The 22054-nt window shown below is 42.4% G+C and overlaps 1 protein-coding gene across 1 annotated transcript in view; it reads right to left on the reverse strand.

The window, feature by feature from the left end:
- The window catches only part of AGPS (alkylglycerone phosphate synthase), a 308587-nt gene that overhangs the window by 108498 nt on the left and 178035 nt on the right, over window positions 1-22054 (reverse strand). Inside the window, exons 12-13 of the mRNA XM_068245442.1 lie at window positions 14663-14714; window positions 3011-3087 (exon numbers count right to left, since the gene is read on the reverse strand). Of these exons, the coding sequence (XP_068101543.1) occupies window positions 3011-3087; window positions 14663-14714 (129 nt within the window). The remainder of the gene's footprint in view (window positions 1-3010; window positions 3088-14662; window positions 14715-22054) is intronic.

Raw genomic sequence — 22054 nt, forward strand, 5'->3', positions numbered from 1 at the left:
ACCTATGCTGGGGCAGCTATACTACCCATGCTGGGGCAACTTTATTACCTATACACGCACACTTTCCAGTGCATAGACACACCCCTTTTTTGACCACGCTCCCTGAAGTTCAAAATTACCCCTAGAAAAGATCCAGCACCTGCATTGCACCCCCTAAAAAAAATTCCTGGAACCGCCATTGACAACAGATCAACAGATTAGTAGAATTGCCACCATTCCTATAGACAATTTACTAGACTAGCAACAACAGAGGAGGAACCCAGAGTACCTCCGGAAGCTACCAACAACACAGGGCTGGAGACTCTTAGCAAAATCACAAAGAAGCTACAACCAATATTGTACAAAGGATGAGGAACTGGAAAAAATATTAGGCTACTGCCACCATCCCAAAACCAATGATTGTCCATAGCACCTAAGCACCCCATCAGAAATTGTCACGCCTTCTTGTCTTGTACATGTAGGGATGGTGTTGGGTAATTTAGGTGCTCAGATTCCGCCATGCAACATTCCTTGACCTCCAGCTCAAACTGATAGCTTGATATAAACCCTTCCAAATGATGCTCAATTTAAACCTCTCACCTAAAGATTAGTATCCCGATTCCCCCTGCTTACCAAAACCAGATCTTATCTTCTAATCCGAACTACTGAAACCAACCTCCCCTAAGCTCCACTCCTCCTTATCTGTGTTCATCTCTACTGATAAGTAAGCTATTCTATTATAGCCCTATCCCTAGCCATCCTAAACTTTGGCTAACCGAATCTAGTTTCCAACCATATACAATACAACACGCCTGGCAAAATTTCCATTTACTTTATTCATGTAGACACAAAGCTAGTGTTTGAGAACACACAGGTCCCTTCCTCAAGGCAAACAGGTCTGTCAAGTACAGGAGTGGGACATGAATCAGTGCATAGCTAGAACACTATTTGTCCAGGCCAATGGCTACAACACTCTGGTCCCAAAACGTAGGCTTTGCGTCTGCATGAAGAGTTAAAGATTACCCAGCAAGCTCATGGTGAACCATAACTTCCAGGAGTGTGTAAGGCGCTACTATGAACCAAAAAGCGCTTCTACTAAAATGTTATGCAAAACAGAAGGTATTTGTGATTATTCAGATTGGAGTGAGCATATGTCGTCTCTCACGATGCATCACTACTGAATATGCACATCGTCCTTTGTTGTCCCTGTGAGCTAAACACACCTCCAGAACTGCTGGAATCAATGATGTGTCAGCTTGTCAATTGTACATAAACACAATAATCCAACATTTTGTCTGCATGAATAAAGTATTTGAAAACTGAGGAAGTGACAGCTTGTTGGGTTGGTGTTGGGTTGTATGCGGACTTAAAGAGGGGGTGTGGTCAATCACTCCAAATATTTGTCTTGAGCACACCTGATTATTTCCTATTGACCTATATCAAGGGTGTAGAGGTTGAACACAATTACTAGTTCCATTCTGGTCTGGTTTACCGGCTCCACCATTAACGACAGACACAAACTACAGAGGGTCATCAGATCAGCGGAGAGGATCATCAGGACACCACTTCCCACTCTGGACCACCTCTACTACACCAGGCTGCATAAGCTTTGAGGATCGCCAACGATCCCTCACACCCAGGCCACTGCTTCTTCAGCCTCCCTTCAGGGTGGAAGGTATCAGTCCATCTCCACCAGGACCTCAAGAAGACTAATGAACAGCTTCTTCCCCTCAGCTGTCAACATTCTGTACTCTCTCCATGCACTCCTCCACTTTAGGTCAAACAATATCATGCTTCGATGATGCACATTGTACATAGTAGCGCTCCAGTTCTTATGTCTAATTATCACCGTTTTGGTGAATTATGCCATTTTGATGTGTTTTTTTTTTTAATGGATATGCTTTTTCGGGATCTATGTTTTTTCTCTGCTTGTGAAATAGTGTTCTGTCCCTTGATGTATTTTGCGTGTCCTATCCTGTACTTGAATTCTGTACGTGCCAAGTCCAAATCCGGGCACGACCCAGTCGTGCTTAGTGAAATAAAGATTCTGATTCTAGTTCACATCCAGATTTTCTGTGCAAGGTCCATTAAGTCAGTCAATCTCCCAGTAGCAAAATTAATCCCCACCACCAAAAAGTAAGCCAGCCTGTATAATGGCTGGAGGATATCTGGTACCAAAAATAACCCAACAGCAGCTGAAAACTGCACAGCTTCACTAAATTGATTTCAACTGTTTCACTGCATGCCTGTCTGAGAAGGAAGTGTGAGAGGTGCTTACACTTCTACAGCATAGACTGTGTGCTGAAATTGCATGCATGCGCACACACACACACACAAACAAACACACATATACACACACACACTTTCCTACAATCTGCTGTCATATACATGGAGGAAGTGCCCTGTCTTAAGATGATATGTTGACAGAAAATGGAAAACCACTATGAATTTAACACCACAAAGACACTAAGCATCCCCTTCACAGATGATCTAATGATTTAGATTTTTATGATTTAAAAGATGGTCAGTATAAAATTATGATTTTTATGAATCCTCTCCCAATATAGTAATTACCCCTTTGATCTGAACATGAGCTCATTTCCAATGATTTTGTTTGATTCATGCCTCTTTGGTGTACGTTGTACTAGTACAGGTTTATGATGTTTTTTATTATTCATTGGATAATACGTCAGAGAGAGAACTGAGTGTTCTGGAAACCTTGTATCTAAATACATTGATCCAATAAAATGTCACATTTCTTTTTCCATTGTCTGTTAGGCATCAAAGACTGTATTACACCCATGGCATTCTGGGAATAGTAGTTCTTCCAACAACCCCCCTGTCCACTTACAGTCTCTATAGCAAGATGGAGAATGATTTATAATACTCAGAGCTCAGTTCATACAAGGTTTATGGTTTCACAATCTAACAACAGTTTAATGCATATAAGAATCACAGCAAATGACCTCTGAGAATTTCCAAACTTGCTAAAATCATGAGCAGAAACTGGGAAAAAATCCAAATGTGATACCTTTGTGATGTAGAATTTTTTTAAGCCATCCAAAAATGAAGTAAAAATTGAGGCCACCTGAGGTTTAAGAGCATGCCCTGTAAAAAAATAAAATACATGCACAAATAAATCAAATTTTAGTGAATAAGCAGCTGCAGTAAGCGCTCTACAAACAAATTCTGTAGCACTGTTGTATCATTTATCAGGGGCATATAAAGAAAAAGGCTTACTTCACTGTCAGCCTGGCTAGCATTGTGTGTGCCACAGTGGATAGATGCTCAGACAGACAGTGAATGGATAAACTATAAAAGCATGCATTTGGATAAATACAGCCATGCCAGTGGAAGTCTCAATTACTCATAACAGGTCATAAAATGTACAAGATGTATTCACTAAAGCACTGAAAATGCAAGGATGATGTCAGTAACTCCATAGCTACCAATGCAAAGTCATCTATTATAAATTTAGATAAGCCAAAAACACTTGAGTGAGTGAATCAGTAGGCACATCATCTTCCACTGATGTATGAACAGCTGTATGCCAGTATCAGGGAACTGCAGTGAATCATATTTTCTGAACTCTATGGGTGTATCTATGTACGGTCACTATCATGGTCAAAGAGCACCTGTTATTAGACAGCTATGGTGTCTATCATTTAGACCTCTAAAAACAGGTAGACTTCAAAATCTCCAGGTGGCAAATCATATCTGCACGTTCACCAATTTATTTAATGAACCATTAAACTCATACTATACTGCACATCATACTAAAAGACCATCACAAGATGACTTCACATTGTTGGCTATGTTACTTAATTTTGTATATTTATGTACACTTTAGTGGAGCTCCAGCAGAAAGAGAAGGAAAAAAGTCCCCAAAAGAAAACAGTAATACCTGGCTGATGTTCTAATACCTTATTTTATTGAGAATTAATGTTCTGCTTGGAGATCCACTAAGCACTAGCAAATGTGAGTGGTGGCATAATGGATGAAGGAGTATGAGAGTTGAGTAACAGAATTGTGATGTGACTTGTGAATCAATAGGCAGGGACGGTACATGAGTAGGAATAAAAGTGATAAGAGATGCAGAGTGGGTGTATGATTGATAGTGGAGAAGCAAGTAATAGTGGCATGGGAAGATGATGATGACCAGAGTGATAGTGGCCTGGGACATATGAGAGGCAGATAATAAGCAGTCTGTGAAAGGAGGGACAAACTATGGGGAAGAAAAAGAGCAGAGTGGTAGTGATGTGGGAGAAAGGACAGCAGAGGGATAGTGATGTGGGAGGAAGTGGAGAAGAGTGGTAGTAATGCGGTAGGAAGAAAAGCAGAGTGGTAGTGATGTGGGAGGAAGAGGAGCAGAGTGGTAGTGATGTGGGAGGAAGAGGAGCAGAGTGGTAGTGATGTGGTAGGAAGAGGAGCAGAGTGGTAGTGATGTGGGAGGAAGAGGAGCAGAGTGGTAGTGATGTGGGAGGAAGAGAAGCAGAGTGGTAGTGATGTGGGAGGAAGAGGAGCAGAGTGGTAGTGATGTGGGAAGAAGAGGAGAAGAGTGGTAATGTGGGAGGACGTGGAGAAGCGTGGTAGTGATGAGGGAGGAAGAGGAGCAGAGTGGTAGTGATGTGGGAGGAAGAGGAGCAGAGTGGTAGTGATGTGGGAGGAAGAGGAGCAGAGTGGTAGTGATGTGGGAGGAAGAGGAGCAAAGTGGTAGTGATGTGGGAGGAAGAGGAGCAGAGTGGTAGTGATGTGGGAGGAAGAGGAGAAGAGTGGTAGTGATGTAAGGGAAAGAGGAGCAGAGTGGTAATAATGTGGGAGGACATGGAGCAGAGTGGTAGTGATGTGGGAAGAAGAGGAGAAGAGTGGTAATAATGTGGGAGGACATGGAGAAGAGTGGTAGTGATGTGGGAAGAAGAGGAGAAGAGTGGTAATAATGTGGGAGGACATGGAGAAGAGTGGTAGTGATGTGGGAAGAAGAGGAGAAGAGTGGTAATAATGTGGGAGGACATGGAGAAGAGTGGTAGTGATGTGGGAGGAAGAGGAGCAGAGTGGTAGTGATGTGGGAGGAAGAGGAGCAGAGTGGTAGTGATTTGGGAGGAAGAGGAGCAGAGTAATAGTAATGTGGGAGGAAGAGGAGCAGATTGGTAGTGATGTGGGAGGAAGAGGATCAGAGTAATAGTAATGTGGGAGGAAGAGGAGCAGAGTGGTAGTGATGTGGGAGGAAGAGGAGCAGAGTGGTAGTGATGTGGGAGGAAGAGGAGCAGAGTGGTAGTGATGTGGGAGGAAGAGGAGCACAGTGGTAGTGATGTGGGAGGAAGAGGGGAAGAGTGGTAGTGATGTGGGAGGAAGAGGAGCAGAGTGGTAGTAATGTGGGAGGAAGAGGAGCAGAGTGGTAGTGATGTGGGAGGAAGAGGAGCAGAGTGGTAGTGATGTTGGAGGAAGAGGAGCAGAGTGGTAGTGATGTTGGAGGAAGAGGAGAAGAGTGGTAGTGATGTGGGAGGAAGAGGAGAAGAGTGGTAGTGATGTGGGAGGAAGTGGAGCAGAGTAATAGTAATGTGGGAGGAAGAGGAGCAGAGTGGTAGTGATCTTGGAGGAAGAGGAGCAGAGTGGTAGTGATGTTGGAGGAAGAGAAGAAGATTGGTAGTGATGTGGGAGGAATAGGGGAAGAGTGGTAGTGATGTGGGAGGAAGAGGGTCAGAGTAATAATAATGTGGGAGGAAGAGGAGCAGAGTGGTAGTGATGTTGGAGGAAGAAGAGCAGAGTGGTAGTGATGTTGGAGGAAGAGGGGAAGAGTGGTAGTGATGTGGGAGGAAGAGGGTCAGAGTAAAAGTAATGTGGGAGGAAGAGGAGCAGAGTGGTAGTGATGTTGGAGGAAGAGGAGAAGAGTGGTAGTGATGTGGGAGGAAGAGGAGCAGAGTGGTAGTGATGTGGGAGGAAGAGGAGCAGAGTGGTAGTGATGTGGGAGGAAGAGGAGCAGAGTGGTAGTGATGTGGGAGGAAGAGGAGCAAAGTGGTAGTGATGTGGGAGGAAGAGGATCAGAGTAACAGTAATGTGTGAGGAAGGGAAAGAGAGTGAATGTGGCTTGGGAAGAAGGAGGAGCAAATAAAACATTGCCTGAAAGAGAAGATGAACAGAGTAATAATGATGTGGGAGGAAGAGAATAAGTAATAATGGTACAAGACAGAAGAAGGAATAAAGTTATAACATGGGAGGAAGGGGATAAGAGTGATACTGCCCTCGATTGAGGCTACAGAGGAGCAGAATGATAGCTACCTAAGAGGGAAGAGTAGCAGCAAGGTGACCGTGGCTTTGTAGAAAAGAGGAGCAGAGTGATGGGGCCTGGGAGGAAAGAGAGGACATAATTGGGAATATGACTTATAGTGGAGTGCAAAGGAAGGGAGCAGAGAAAAGATTAGTGGTTGTGGAATGGAAGTGACTAAGAAAGGAAGTAGTTGAATGGAATATTATCAGTGGTGAAACCAAGTGAAGAGGACAGGGGACAATTAAGTAGAGTAGGACGGAGGTGATTGAAGACACAGGCAGAGAGCAGCTCTGTGGACATCCAGAAAGGCAGCGTGTTGATGAAATCCATAAACATTTGGTTACTTGAGATATGGGTATATGGAGCATGCACAGATGTCATGGCAGGGCAAAAGATCAGTTTCTGGTTTAAACCTAAGTCGTCCTCCTTTAAATCTTTGGTAAAAGAAACCAATTTCTGATTCAGATACAGAAATTGAGTCACTAAGATGAAAATGGACTTCCTTGGATATACCCAACCGCAAACAATATAACATGTACTATTCACACCAGCTCTCAAATCTTTGAATTCATGGGAAACATAACCTAATGTATCTCTCTGAGAGGTACAGGAACTATAAACTCAGAATGTGCTACAAGTAGAAAAAAAACAGCTACAAGAGAGTGCAGATATGTTTTTGGTGTTCCCATTTGCTTACTTTCATTAGATTATAGATTTTAGCTGTGTTGGTACATCCCCCCCTCCCCGATAAACAAATCTGTGGACAAGTCTACATAAAGGAATAACAATCTGAAAGTACTGGTGGTCTGGAGGTAGACCTCCAGTTTTCTGCAGAATGTTTTTCTTTAGCTTGGGAACGCATGATAGTCTGATGGGGAAGAGAGGGATGGGGCACCTGAAAAATAGACTGTAAATTACTAACATTACCAACACAAATTAATTTTGTTAGCCAATGAATGAAAAGTACCCATTGCGTAAGATATACAGTAGGTATTATTTTTCATGGCATACGGAAAAGTGGTGACAGCCAAACATGCATCAGCACTCCCTTTCACCAACTCCAGGAGACACCAGCAGTAAAATGCTGCCCACACCAAAATTCCAAGCTCCGTCCTACAAGTGTTAGAATTATATTCTACTAAACTGCAGAACAAACAATAAAAAAAATCTACACGTGAGACAATGGTAGCATCAGTAATGCCTGGGCTGGTGACCATATCTTTACTGACTGTTGAGGGTGGAGACAAATCCAATGGTCTTAACCTATACTGTACTTTATAATTTACACAATAAGTTTAAAGGGAATGTGGTTGGGAATACACAGAATACTGTCAGCCACAGGCATCTATTATTTGGAGTGGATAGTACCAGTTCTGATACCAACATTTCCATGGAGAAACGTGTAGTAGTTAGGCAGTTAACCTAGTTATTGTGTAAAGTAAGAATTATTGTTAGGGTTAAATACCCATAATCAGGTTAGGTTACTGTCCAATTGGTGATAACTGTTGAGGGTAGTGTTAGGCTTACATCAGAGTATGGTTTAGACTTCTTGGAAGTAGGAGTGATGCAGCTATAAGCTTGTGGTTACTGTTAAAGATGAGATGGGCTAGTTTGTAATTGAGTAAGATGCGGTGAAAGGAAAGCATAAAGAAAACTGTTGGGTGGGTTAAAACCGCTGATATCAGGATTATGACCTTAGTACTGGTGTATCTCCATATCAATGGCACTGAGACACAGCAAAGAGAAGAGCTATATGCCTTGAAATACTGCTCTGCTGTATCAGTAAAGAGCTTATTTTCTGGTCAAATTAACTAAAAGCAAGGGACTTTGTATGTGGCTAATCTAATCTCAGCAGTTTTTCAGAGGAGCTGTGGATCCCACAATTCTTAATAAACCCATAGAGTACGCAGAAGGAGAATCTAATAATCTGCACAAGGAATATGGCCATCAAAACACACAACAGGTACGTTTAAATGTAATTTGTCACTAATTACTTTGTGATGACTAACTCTAGAACTGACTAACTTCATGGCAAACTAAAACAGGGAAGACAAGTGGTTATTTTTTTAGAAATCCCAATAATGTGGACAAGTAAAAGCAATTGGTAAGTGGGTTCAGCTACAGAGGTTTGGGGACTGACTATTAAATGGACAACCAAAGAAAAAAACGGAGCCAAACAATGCCAAAAAATGCCATGGATGATTTAGATAAACTCACACAACATCCATCTAGCAATGAATTAATACTCATGACAAATTAAGTCCATGAAATATAGACAGTTTATTAGGGACATATCCCTTCTAAAAGCATTTTCAATCTTTCTTCTTTAGACTCCTATCACTAGGTGCTGCTTTTTCAGCTCAACCATTGTACTATGTTTGTATTAACCGGTTTGTCAGTCCAAGTGGAGGTTCATTAGCCTCTTCTTTGGACTCCTATCACTAGGTGCTATTTGTTCAGCTTAGCCATCATACTACGCATCAGCCGGTTTGCCAGTCTAAGTGGAGATTTATTAGCTTATTGACTATATATTAGCACCATTGTGTATGCCTCCATTGTACCCATCATGTAATTATTTGTATTCATTTTGTACATGTTATATTTGATTACTGTATATGCTCTAGCCACACCCCTCATTATGTTTTAACTGATTTTAGAAGGGATATGTCCCTAATAAACTGTCTATATTTCATGGACTTTATTTGTCATGAGTATTAATTCATTGCTAGATGGATGGCTTTTTCTTGTTGTGTGTGACTATTAAATGGATTCTACAGTGAGAGGGATACGGAGGCTGCCATGTTTATTTCACTTTAAACATTGAATTCTTTTTAAAACATGTAAGTTACCGGGCTGTCCTCTTGATCTCGTGTCTCTAACACTTTTAGCCATAGACCCTGTTTAAGCATGCAGATTAGGTGCTCTGACTCAAGTCTGCCTAGATTAGCAACATGCTTGTTTTAGGTTTGCGACTCAGACACTAATGATGTCAGAAACAACAGGACTCCTATGCAACTGGAATTTTTTAAAAGGAAACCAATATGGCAGCCTCCATATCACTCGCACCTTGGGTTCCCTTTAAAAGTAGCCAAATACTGTGTTTCCCTAAAAATAATAGTGTCATATTAATTTTTGCTCCAAATGTTGTGCAAGGGCTTATTTTCAGTGGATGTCTTATTTCTATGAACACACAAGTTCCTGTGCTGTGTGTCCTCCTGCTTTCCATACTGTGCCACCCCTTCCTCTGCTGGATCCACCCTGTGTACCCCTGTGTCCCCTTGTACCTCTAGTGCCCCCCTCTGTACCAATGTCCTCCTTTATCATCTAAACTCCTGTTTCCTATGTAACCCTATGCCCTCCTGGTGTCCCCTGTGTCCTCTGATATCCTCCTGCAAGTGCAGTGATTGGCCCAATTGATTGATTGCAGTGATTGAGCCTTGGTCCTGTCCGTGAGACCATAGGCACCAATAGAAACACAAGCTGCCATACTTTTTCCCCTTACTGCAGCTAGGGCTTACTTTCGGGGTAGGGCTTATATTTCAAGCATGCTCGAAATTCCTGCTAAGGCTTACTTTTAAGGGATGTCTTAATTTCAGGGAAAGAGGGTATGATGGTCCTCTCGTTTCAGGTGTGCTTTAAGAAGAGCCAGCCTACTAATATAGTTTCCAGATACCTCGTAGCCAACGTTCCTTGACCAATTAACAGTAATCAGTATGCTGTCATGAATCTACCTTGGTAGCCCAAGCAATACTTCCTTGGAAAAAGTAAGCATGGATAAGTATTCATTTCATCCAATGGCTCATGATAAAAGTTAGAATGCGGACCTATTGTGACCACTTTATATAGAAATGAAGAATGAAAAGTTGAACAGAATCAAAGGGAACCTAAACTGAGAAGGATATGGATTTTTCCTTTTAAAATAATACCAGTTGCCTGACTCTCCTGCTGATCCTGTGTCTAATACTTTTAGCCACAGCCCCTCAACAAGCATGCAGATCAGGTGCTCTGACTGAAGTCAGACTGGATTAGCTGCATGCTTGTTCCAGGTCTGTAATTCGGCCACTATTGCAGCCACAGAGATCAGCAGGATGCCAGGCAACTGATATTGTTTAAAAAGAAAACATCCATATCCCTTCTCAGTTAAGGTTCCCTTTAAAGCGGTATTGTCACCATAAAAATCAAATTTCAACAGCAACTGATCTGAGTGTATTAAGTGATAAAGATGCTAATCCTGCATTCAAAACTCACAAAACTTTTTCTGCTGTTATGTTTTGGAGTTATCACATACTTTAGGAGCACTGGCCCTTTAATAGCCATTGCCATATTCAGTTGCATGCTGGGGGTTCTTTTTACCTATAATATATTCCTCCTCTTCCCTTCATTTCTCTGCCTTGCTTCTTATCTGAAACACCCTCTGCGCACTTGTGTTTACAAGCAAGGCTGAGGTGACTCAGAGATCGGAGAATAAGACCGTGCAGTTGCTAGTATAGACCTCAGTGGGAGTGTCTGAAGACTCTGGGAGGAGGGCAGCTAATAAATACACAATGAGCAAGAGAAGGGAGGGGGGAAAACAAGAGTCAGGGAGGATATGATGTCAGCATTAGCTTGGCAAAATGGTCACTGCCTTGAATAGGATTTTCTGCTTTTCCTTTCTAAAATTCACAGGAATCATTACGTGGATAACACAATACATCTGTTATGCAAGTAGAACTAGTATTTATCTACTTATATATGTGTTTTTAATTTCTTTATGTATTTATGTCGTATGTCGTATTTTTTATGTCGCTTGTTCTTTAAAGATAGAGGTCTCTTAAATAATCCACTGGACTGAGCGCACAGACTCACCCTATTTATAAAGCACAATACCACCACATAAATAATGAGCAGTGTGTCAAGAGAAGCAAATTAACTAAACTATCTTCACTATTAACATGCCATTGATTATTTATGTATTCCTCTTGGGTGTAAAAGGACCACTATCACAACCTGTAATATTTAAAATAAATGTGTGCATACACATATAAAATGCACAGACCCAAACTAAACTGCAGCATGAATTACTTTTTCCTCTGTTGCGGTCACTTGCATCAGGTATTATTAATCCAACAGCTCTAAACCTCTTACCAACAGGATTTTGGACTACTACATTTCTTAATGGGGAACTCTCAAAGTTTCCTTTATTTTGTTCAAAAGCATTTCATGGAAAGGACCAATACAAAGATGTTATCCAGCCTGCTTTAAAAAATTCAGAAAATCAAGCGAATTGGGAGATGGACTAGTCCAAAACTTGTCAGGAAGTACTACAGCCATGAGTTATCACACCCAACCTGCTGAAACACTTCGATCTACTCTCTTCTCATTTCTGTTAAACACTTATGGCAGCCTTTAGAATGGCTGCAAAAACTCAGCTTTTCCGACTCAGAAATGTTTTCTATAGTTTTGCTTTCCTGAAGCCTAGCACCAATTCACACATAAAGAGGACCCGAGGTGAGAGACATATGGGGGCTGACATTTATTTCCTTTTAAACCAAAGCATATTGCCTGGCTGTCCTGCTGATCCACCGCATCTAATGGCCCATACTCACGGGCAACTTTTTTGGCCTGTCGCCAGCACACGTGAGCGTGTGCGCGACAGCCCGGTGACAGCTCCTCGCCAGGTCTCTCCGCGTACACACGCGGAAGAGGGACCAGCGGTGCGACGAAAGCTGTCGCCGACGTTCCTCCTCCCCCCGCCGGAAGCTCCGTATTCTTTATGTAGGTTGCTGTCGCTAGTCCGCGTACTCACGCGGACTAGCGACAGTTGCGGCGGAGTTGCGGCGGCAACTGTCGCCAGGCAATTGAGCAGTTCAATCGCCTGGCGACATCAGCGACGAGCGACAGTTTGAGGTGTGCGCCCGTGCAACGCCGCATACTCACGAGCGACCTGTCGCCGCAACACGCGCGCGCCGCGGCGACAATTGTAGCCCGTGAGTATGGGCCATAATATTTTTTTTAGTCATGGACCCTGAACAACATTATAAGTTTCTGACAAAAATCTGACAAGATTAGCCGCCTGCTTGTTTCAGGTGTGTGCTTCAAACACTACTGATGTATGAATGATCAGCAGGACTGCCAGGCAACTGGTATTGTTGAAAAGGAAATAAGCATGGCAGCCTCCATATCCCTGTCAGCCGAGGCTCACTTTAAAGGGACCCCAAGGTGAGAGGGGTATGGAGGCTGCCATATTTATTACCTTGTAAACTATGCCAGTTGCCTGGCAGCCCAGTTGATCTTCTGGCATAATTAGTGTCAGAGTCAAAGCCCTGGAACAGTAAAACCTGAATCAGCTAAGTCAGAATACTTGATCTTCTGTATGCTTATTCAGGGTCAACAGCTAAAAGTATTAGAGATACAGGATCAGGAGGACTGCCAGGCAACTAGCATGGTTTAAAAGGCAATAAATATGGCAGCCTTCATATTCCTTTCACCTCAGGTTCCCTTTAAAACTGCTATAGAAAAGTAGATTTCTGTGAGCAAGAAGTGGTCTTACAACTACTCAAAACCTTTTCCCGTATAATATAAATCTGCCATTTCAGACAGGAAACCTTTTTCACTGCAGTGCAAAGATGCTGGGAAACCTAGTCAGATATCCATCTTCCTTCCTTCCATGAGATTCACATGGTAACAATAGACTGACTAGCCCAGGCATGGGCAAACTCAGCCCTCCAGCTGGTATGGAACTACAAGTCCCACAATGCATTTGCCTTTATAAGTCATGACTGTGGCTGTCAGACTACTGCATTGCATTGTGGGAGTTGTAGTTCCTTAACAGCTGGAGGGCCAAGTTTGCCCATGTCTGGTCTAGCCCATTAGCTGTGATCAAAGTGAAGAGGTAGAAAGTTGTTGTGGATGTTGGAAAACATATTTGGCACATGACACAGGTATTGTGACAACCATTTTGCTTCTGTACAGTGTTTATACTCATCAACCCATTTGCCTTGCTCAGATTTGGAACAGTTGTGGTTGAAGGGAAGCCAGAGCTGTGATGTATACATTTCCACTTGGTTATAAATAGGCAATCGACATTCAATTAAACTAGGGATTGGCATGATTGCCCAACCCGTTCACTTGATATCCATCCCGGTTATCTGATCAGTCACGCGCTTGTGCTCATGCCTTGCCCAGTCCTGCTCCCGTGCCCAGGAGCATTTTGCGCCTGCACAGTACTACTGTGTAGATGCAGAACAAGGTTGCATGCGCACCTGGGATGCGCATGCGCAGAAGAGCGTGGCCGGCCAGATTACCGTAAGGAATATCAAGTGAACAGAGATGAAGGCAAGGGATCCCACACACTTCATGGGGCTGGAGGAAGCACCAGGTAAGTATAAATACCCCAATTATCCTGTCTCAGATTTCCTTTAAGTTCTTCCTAAATTGGCCATTGCCTATACCCTCCTAGATTTTACAACTGTATTTTAAAGAGAACCAGAGCCGAAGCTTGGGTTCAGAAATACATACGGCACTTACCTAAGCAGAGGGAAGCCTCTGGATCCTAATGAGGCTTTCCTTGCTGTCCTCTGGTCCACCACTGCTGATGAAGGACCCTTCAGCTGAACGGGTCCGCTCTCCTCTTCTGGCATGAGCGCAGTTGTGCTGCAGCCATGTCGAGCCTACGCAGTAGCATGGAACCACCCCGGGTTACTGCGCCGGCACGGCCCTACTCATGCAGGTGCAACATGGCCCAGATCAGATTACTGACAAGCCCTTGTCTGTAACCGCGCTCTGCAATGGGAAACCAGAGAACAGCGAGTGAAGCCTCAATAGGATCCAGAGACTTCCCTCTTCTTGGGCAAGCATGTGATTTTGTATCTGAGCTTCGGCTTGGGTTCACTTTACTTTCATTCTGTCATTTTGACTGTATATGTTTTTTTGTTTTATTTTTAATTTTATGTTTGCTTTATTATTTTTATGAATTATCCTCTGTCTTGGTAATGACTTTTCAACTGAAGTACTGCGAGCAAATCATGATGCATACAGTATCCACTGGCTGCCTGGTGACACACACAGTGTATAATGTATAACCAGCAGCTCACCCTTGTGCTGACTATTTCATTCTGTCCGATACATGACACAATTTATTCTCCTGAAGTCCATTTGTTTCCTCAGTCAGATACAGCAGAGTGACTGTTCACTAATTAAGGTTCCAATCCCTAACTGTACACTTCAGATAACTGGACGGCATATTAACAAGACATTCTGAGGGTTAAAATAATTACATATTGATTGGTATTGATTGCAAAACAAGCCGCTAAGTCTGATGTTCTAATCCTGTGGCAGCGCTTTGCAGACACATTAGGGATTGGGTACATTAGATCGTTACAGTGTTACATCAGCAGATAGTTAAACACACTAAGCAAAAACCGTGACACGCCAACTCACCAAACTGAAACTGTGCGTTATCCATAAGGCGAATCGAAGCGGGAGCGCATCTCTGAAAGAGAAAGCAAATATATAGCCATAAAAAAGTATCCAAGGCCGACAATAACAAGACAAGACTACATTGCACATCTAGATGCCTAGATACAGGTGAAAACAGGAGGAAAACAATCCAAAATGTTTATGTAATGTATAAAGGGCAACATCACCAGTAAATTTCAGGCCTAATGCACTAAATTACGGTTAAGATGCGGTGCATGAAGGGATCACACAGCAATTTTATTGTTACTGGTGCTGGAGGAGCACCGGCCGTTAGCCCATTAGTAGTATGTGCGAGCCCACGATAACATGTATTGCTCTGGTAATGCACATTACCATAACACGCATGTTACCTTGGTAACGCACATGGCGATAATTGGTGAAAGGCTGTTGAACGGCAACGTAATTGTACTTTAGTGCATCAGGCCCTTTGTTTCTAAGTCATTTAAACTGAATTAATAAGGTCTGGAAATTGTTAAGTCCTGCTAAAAGGCGATTGGCACCCCCCCCCCCCCCCCCCGGTATTGTATAATACACTAGTTCCCTTACTTACAATCGACTAGAATTTTAAACGTCTCAAACGAAAATGACCTACTCCTGTAAAAAATACACTGCACTGTTTTTGTGGTTACTTGCTTTTTAATTACTTGTTTTTGTTGTTACATTTTACAGTATTGTATATTGCCTTGCAGTAAAGCATTTATTGCCCACCGCAACACTGGGCCATTGTGTGGACAATATAACTATGGACAATATAACTATACAACAAACGCCATGCTATTATATTGTATTGATACAGTCACACAGAGTTACAGCTCTTCATTCAGAGTGTGTTTTTAAAGGCACCTCCTTGAGGGTGCTAAGAGTGGGGATATTACGGTACTAGGAGATGTGCTCAGTACAAGTTAAACCTTTACAACAATAACATTTTATGTAGCACTTGTCTCCATCATACAGTAGTAGACAAGGTGTTTTAGGGCCCTTTTCCACTAGTAATCGCTGGGGCTAGCGCTAAACGCTAGTGATTGCGCAAGTCCCTAATTTTTCCGTGATTGCGCTCTTGGTATGCAATGCAAAATCGTGGTAAAAAAATCGCTCCGCGGTGGGATTGCACTTTTGTAAAAATATAATTGCAGTAGTGGAAAAAACCTACCGTGGTTCCTATGTTATTTAGCAAACCCTAGCGATTTGCAATTTTGCGAGTCAGCATCGTAAACGCTGATGGTGGAAAAAGGCCCTTATTGGCAATTGAAACCACATTTCATAGGCAGGGCATCTGATCATAGCTATAACACAACTTAAAAGGGAACCTTAACTAGGCTGTGATCCTTTTCTTCTTTGCGTTAACACTCAAATATGCAACTGACAGTTTCTCTACAGTCAGGACCCAGCCGGCCTATGGCAACCCTCACTGATAAGGAATTACAGCCATAAAACTTTTCTGACAGGGAAGAGCTTCTGAGAGAAGAGGATAGATAAAAAAAAAGTCAACAGTTAATATACTGTAGCTCTCTGAGAAAGTGAAGCACTGTCATTGAGCAGAACAAAACAATACATCTTTAAAACTTTTAAACATAACATAAAACTGTGGGATATCTAAAACAGTGATTTTTACAACGGTTTATCTCATCAATTTGTTTTCACTTAAGGTTCACTTTAAGGCACTTTTCATTTAACACTATGCTGTATGTCTACCAGCGATGTAAGTGCTCCCTTCATAAGATTACCGTATATTCCCCACACTGAGCATCTCTGTTAGTACCCCAGAGTTGTGCTCCTGGCACTCAGATGAATGGAGTCTAGTGCAAAAGAATAAAGTCTTCAGCAATTTCAAATCAAAATGCAATCTCTTTATTTTCTCCTCTGTGGAAGAACTATTTAAATCCTTAATGTTCTAATATAATTTAATAAGAGAAACCAAGGGAAGCGAGGTTCAACATGAAGATGCAGGCCGCTGTGATGCTCAGAAAGATGGTGTATTAATAGTGGCATGTGAGAAACAGGTGTTGTAACACGATAGCCAGAATAAACCCGGCACCATCTGATAACAGCGATTGCAGCTCTCTGTGAATGGAAACACACAGGTCAGTGGTCTGTGAGGAGATGCAGCATAATTCACCTAGAGGCCACAGCTGTGGTTATCTGCCCGCACAGACATTACATAAGTAGGACAGACGTGAGCAACAGACCAGGGTGACACCATTACACAGCTACCTCATAAGCTTTAGCAGTTTTTCATTTCTTGGCTGCGAGTATAAATAAGAAACCGTTGTAATGCTTTTGAAATTTGGCTTTTTTTTTTTTTTTAAAACAATGCTTTTAAACAAGTAAAAAATACAGAGACTAAGAAAAAAATAATGCTTAGTGCGACTCAAGAAAAAAATAAGTTACTTTCAAGTATACTGGAAATGATTCTCTTATTCTTCTACCAAAATTAGCGTTAGTGAAATTCAACTTTTGACAATAAAATTACATTTTTAATGAAAGTCTTTTTTCATTAATCGTATTATGATTCCATTCTTAATTGGGTCTCTTATGCTTAATCCTATTCTTAAAGTCATTTTTATTTCTCCATGCCCTCCCCCTCTTCCACGTGCATTCCAACTTTGAACGTCATTTCATACCCCAACCAATCCCAAACTAGCCTTACTCCCTGCAGTGTGGATGACGAGCCCCGTCCACACAACCTTTTACAAAATTAAATGGGGAGGGGGAGGGAGGCGGGAGAGCAATTTCATTAGGATGGGAGAACATTATGGCTGCACTTAGGGGATGATCACTGCACCCATATGAAGACAGGAGGTGAAAATATAAAGTTGGCCCTTGTTTCTGGTGCGGAGATGTTGCTTTACTTGTTACTGAAAAAGTTGCACTTGGGGAAATATAAAAGCGCCACTTGTTATAGGGGAGATGGTGGCTGCACTTGTATTGGGGAGGTGGGCAGATGATGCGGACACTGATTGTAGGAGTGGAGATGATAACTGGACTTGCAAGTATGGGGAAAAGAATGGTTACATTTGTTATCGGGGGATAGAATAGTGGTACTTGTTACTGCAGGAACCTGGTTATGCCTGCACTTGGAAAAAATAAGGGGCAGGCAAGTCAGTTCTGCACAATGATACACAGTTGGCCAATTCACCCACTGGCTCTTACCACTTTTCATTCAGACGCCTAAAACTGTAATGACAGCTCCTGTTCTTGTCATCTCCTGTGGTGGCAGCTTACCCACTTCTTCATCGGACACTAGCTGTCATCCTTCTCCATGTTCCTGGCTCCACTTCTAAGGTACTAACATTTCCCCCAACCCCACCTCTCAGCTGTGCAGCAATGGCCAAGCATAGAGGGAGAGATGGGCAATCTTGCTTAGGGCTCTTTTCCACTAAGAAACATCATCGCATTTGCGATGCAATCACATTTTTTCCTAGTTTTCACTACCCCAATTCTGGACAGCGATCCTTCGGGTGTATTGTGGTGTATTGTGGTGTATTTGCGATTTGTGCCGGGGGAAAAAACAAGCATTTTCCTGCGCTCTTTTCCAAATTATAGAAACTTAATTGCACAAACATTACGGAAGGAGGACTGTTGCGCTCGGGAGAAAATCGGATAACAAATGATTCGCTCTAATGCATACAAATCAAACTTCAGTCCGTGGGCAAAATCTGGCCCTCTAAGCCATCAGATTTGGCCCTCAGGTGGTTTCCCCACTTTGCATTATGTTTGGCCCACTGTAGACCACTACAGAAGCTATATTCGAGGGTAAGCCCTAGATCACCAGGAAAGCCATATGGCGAGGAGACAGCACTAGACACCAGGGAACTTATAGGAGAGGGAAGGGGCCACTAGACACCAGCAAACTGTATAGGGGAGGGATGACCACTAAACAGGGAAATGTATAAATGAGGGAGGATCACTAAACATCAGGGAACTGCATAGGGGGGCTATTAGACACCTGGGAACTTTATAAGGCAGAGAGGTGGCCACTAGACATTGAGGTAGGCCCGAGCTCAGTTACGACCCACTTTGTATTTGCGTTCGCCACCCCTGCTCTAATGGAAACAGTCCCTGCTATTTTCATTAGTTTCAACTGTAGCTAGCATTCTGCAATCCGTAAAGGACTGGTATGGAAAAGGGCTCCTGGAGTGTCATTAAAAAACCTAAAATAAAACTTAGATCAATAGTGCAAAATACTTGCATCATTTGTTTTTAGCACGTCACAAAATCTCTCACCAGACGCCTTTATTCCTACTCAGCATCTTAATAAAATCACAGGTGTCTGCATTCACCGGCGTCTGCGTCTGCGTGGGGGTGGGGGGAGGCTGTGCACACAGCAATGCATGCGCAATACAGCGGGAAGCCGCCTACTGCCCATTAATGGAACAGGCTAAATTACTGGTTTATTACAATGCTGATGACATCTGCATTGAAATGGTAAGCCAAGGGCAAGGGCAAGTACTTACCATTAAAGGGGTTCTTTCGCGAAAAAAGTAGGCAGTTAAAAAATGTGACAGATGACAGGTTTTGGGCCAGTCCATCTTTTTAAGGGGGATTCTCAGGGCTTTCTTTGTTTTCAACAGCATTTCCTGAACAGCAGTTTAACTGCCAAAATAGCAAGATACCAGCCGGCCTCCCTAATCACTTGCACACTATTATGTCAGTTAAATTTTGCAACTGTTGTTCAGGAAATGCTGTTGAAAACAAAGAAAGCCCTGAGAATCCCCCTTAAAAAGATGGACTGGCCCAAAACCTGTCATCTGTCACATTTTTTAGCTGCCTACTTTTTTCGTGAAAGAACTCCTTTAAGCAAGCATTTTAGAAACGTGGTTCATACAGTAATAAGCCCACATTGTAGCTGGTTTTCTATCAGTATAAATACAGAGTAAAAGCTTACAGTACATGCTGGGGTAGACATACCAGTATCTCAAAAGAGTACCTTAAATCAAAAAATCTAATTTTATTTCACTTTTGATCATGGAAATGATAGGCTCGCTTAAAAACAAGTACTGGTGCATTCATTATGATGCATTCATTCAGCATAAACTGCTTCTTCAAATTAAATTGCAGCCTGCGACTTTCCAAGTATGTGTAAAGCCCTCTAAGCTTGGCAGGAGTGTTTAAAAACAAGCAGAGCCTCAGACATGAACATCCAAAGTTCAAAAGGTAACCCTCGTCCTGGAAACTTTTCTATAAACCAAGGAAAGAAACCAACTGGGCAATCAATGCAGTGCAAGCGGGAGTGGCCAATCCCCCACATGCTGTATAGGTAGTTGCAGTGGTTTGCAACCATAAAAATGTATATACCATACAGTGTTCTCCCAGGCTTTTTTAGCCAAGTACTCCAATCGGCTAATTCTGGTGAGCACCCAGCTGTCTCTGATTGGCTTGCTTTCTCATCCTCCTCCAATGCTGTAAACCGGCCCTGCATTTTCCCGTCGCGTCCCACCAGGCTACTTTTTCATTTCGTGTGGCGGGAAAAAAATTCTGGGGTGAACACTGCCATAGTTCTTTCTTTACTTACAACCTACCCTCGTTCAAGCTACACTATTGACTCCTGGTGTTCTTTGTGTCTGTTTGGTTCCTGGTTTCCGGGTACCTTCCATCACAAGAATCCATAGTTCAAGCAAACCTTTGATGTACCAATCAATAGAGGACATTAAGTTATCTTTGTACATCTCTGCTTTATTAGAATAGAATAAGCTTTATTCGCCAAGTCACATCCTTGTGAGAAAATCATTCTATTTCACCAGTAGTAGACAGATAAAAAGGTTGTGTGTGAACTGTAAGGCCTGACCAGCTACCCAATAACTGGGCTTGTCTGAGGGGGCATTAGAGATGAACTGTGAGGAACAATAAGAGGGTTCCCCACAAACGTTGAGGAGAAGCTTTTTCCTCGGGATATTCCACAGTTTGCTAAACAGCAAAACTGATATCTAAATAAATGAGCCTATGGATGAAAATAGTGCTGCCACAAGCAAGGGTGTATACAAACATCCATTTTTGATTGGACAATTTTATAACTTCCATGTAGTGGGGGTTCAACAGAATTTGAATACTACAAAGCAGGTTGTGTAGGCAAGTTTTCATACTTCATGGTACTTCGTACTTCAAGTGGTAAAATTAGCCAATTATTGGTCAATCAAAATCAGATGTGTGTAAAGATTTAAACACTTTTTCCTCATTTTAAAAGGGAACCTAAAGTGAAAAAAGTGGCCAGTTTAACTTACCTGGGGCTTCATCCAGGCCCCTGTAGTGATGCTGGTCCCATGCTGCTGTTCTGCTGTGTTCTATTCAGCGGCTATCCCCCTCTGAAACCTAGTCAACTGGGCCAGGCTTCTGCGCATGCGCAGCCCCGCACCTCCTCAATCACACTCCAGTAGTGTTTGGCACGCTGCAGAAGCAATTTATATGAACTGCACAAGCACAGAACGCTCCCTTCAGAAAGGCACCTCTGCTGAAGAGTGAGGAAAAGGAAACATGGCAAGGGACCAGGACGACTACAAGAAAGAAGCCCCAGGTAAGTTAGTCTGGCCAGCTTTGTTTTACTTAAAGCACAACTGACGTGAGAAGAATATGGAGTCTGCCATATTTATATCATTTAAGCAATACCAGTTACCTGGCAGCCCTGCTGATCTATTTGGCTGCAGTAGTGTTTGAATCACACCAGAAACAAGCATGCAGCTAATCTAGTCAGATCTGACAATAATGTCAGAAACACCTGATTTGCTGCGTGCTTGTTCAAGGTCTTTGGCTAAAAGTATTAAAGGGGCAGAGAATTAGCAGGATAAACAGGCAACTAGTATTGCTTAAAAGGAAATAAATATGGCAAATGCCATATACCTCTCACTTCAGTTGCAGTGCAGTGATTACTTGTTCTGTGTTCAGAATTAGTTTACACACTGCAAAACACTTCAATTGCTAACCCGGATTTTATTTTACAAAAGTACCTTAGATCAGTGTTTCTCAACATTTCATGGGTATATGTACCCCTTTTGAAAGCCTGTGCTGGCCAAGAACCCTCTGACATGGTAAAGACCATCTCAAGTACCCCTTGATATAGATACACCTAATCATAGTACATGATAATTGTTTCTAAACAGTTTCCAAGCATTTGCTTTGGTTTTTAATTAGCTGAAATACTAGTTGGCTGTTTATATACAATTTATTATTTTCTGAAACTATAAATCTATTAAACTTAATTACATCAAGCCTTAGAACCCCCTGGACCCCTCAGAAGTACCCCCTGGGGTACGCGTACCACATGTGGAGAACCTAGGCCTTAGATCAATTTAAAATTGGAAGTCCATTAAACGGTTCAGCCTACTACAGCAGATCAAAGAATTCCTTCTGTTGCACTAGCAG

The sequence above is a fragment of the Hyperolius riggenbachi genome, chromosome 7, assembly GCF_040937935.1.
Source record: "Hyperolius riggenbachi isolate aHypRig1 chromosome 7, aHypRig1.pri, whole genome shotgun sequence".
NCBI classification, from domain to species: Eukaryota; Metazoa; Chordata; class Amphibia; order Anura; family Hyperoliidae; genus Hyperolius; species Hyperolius riggenbachi.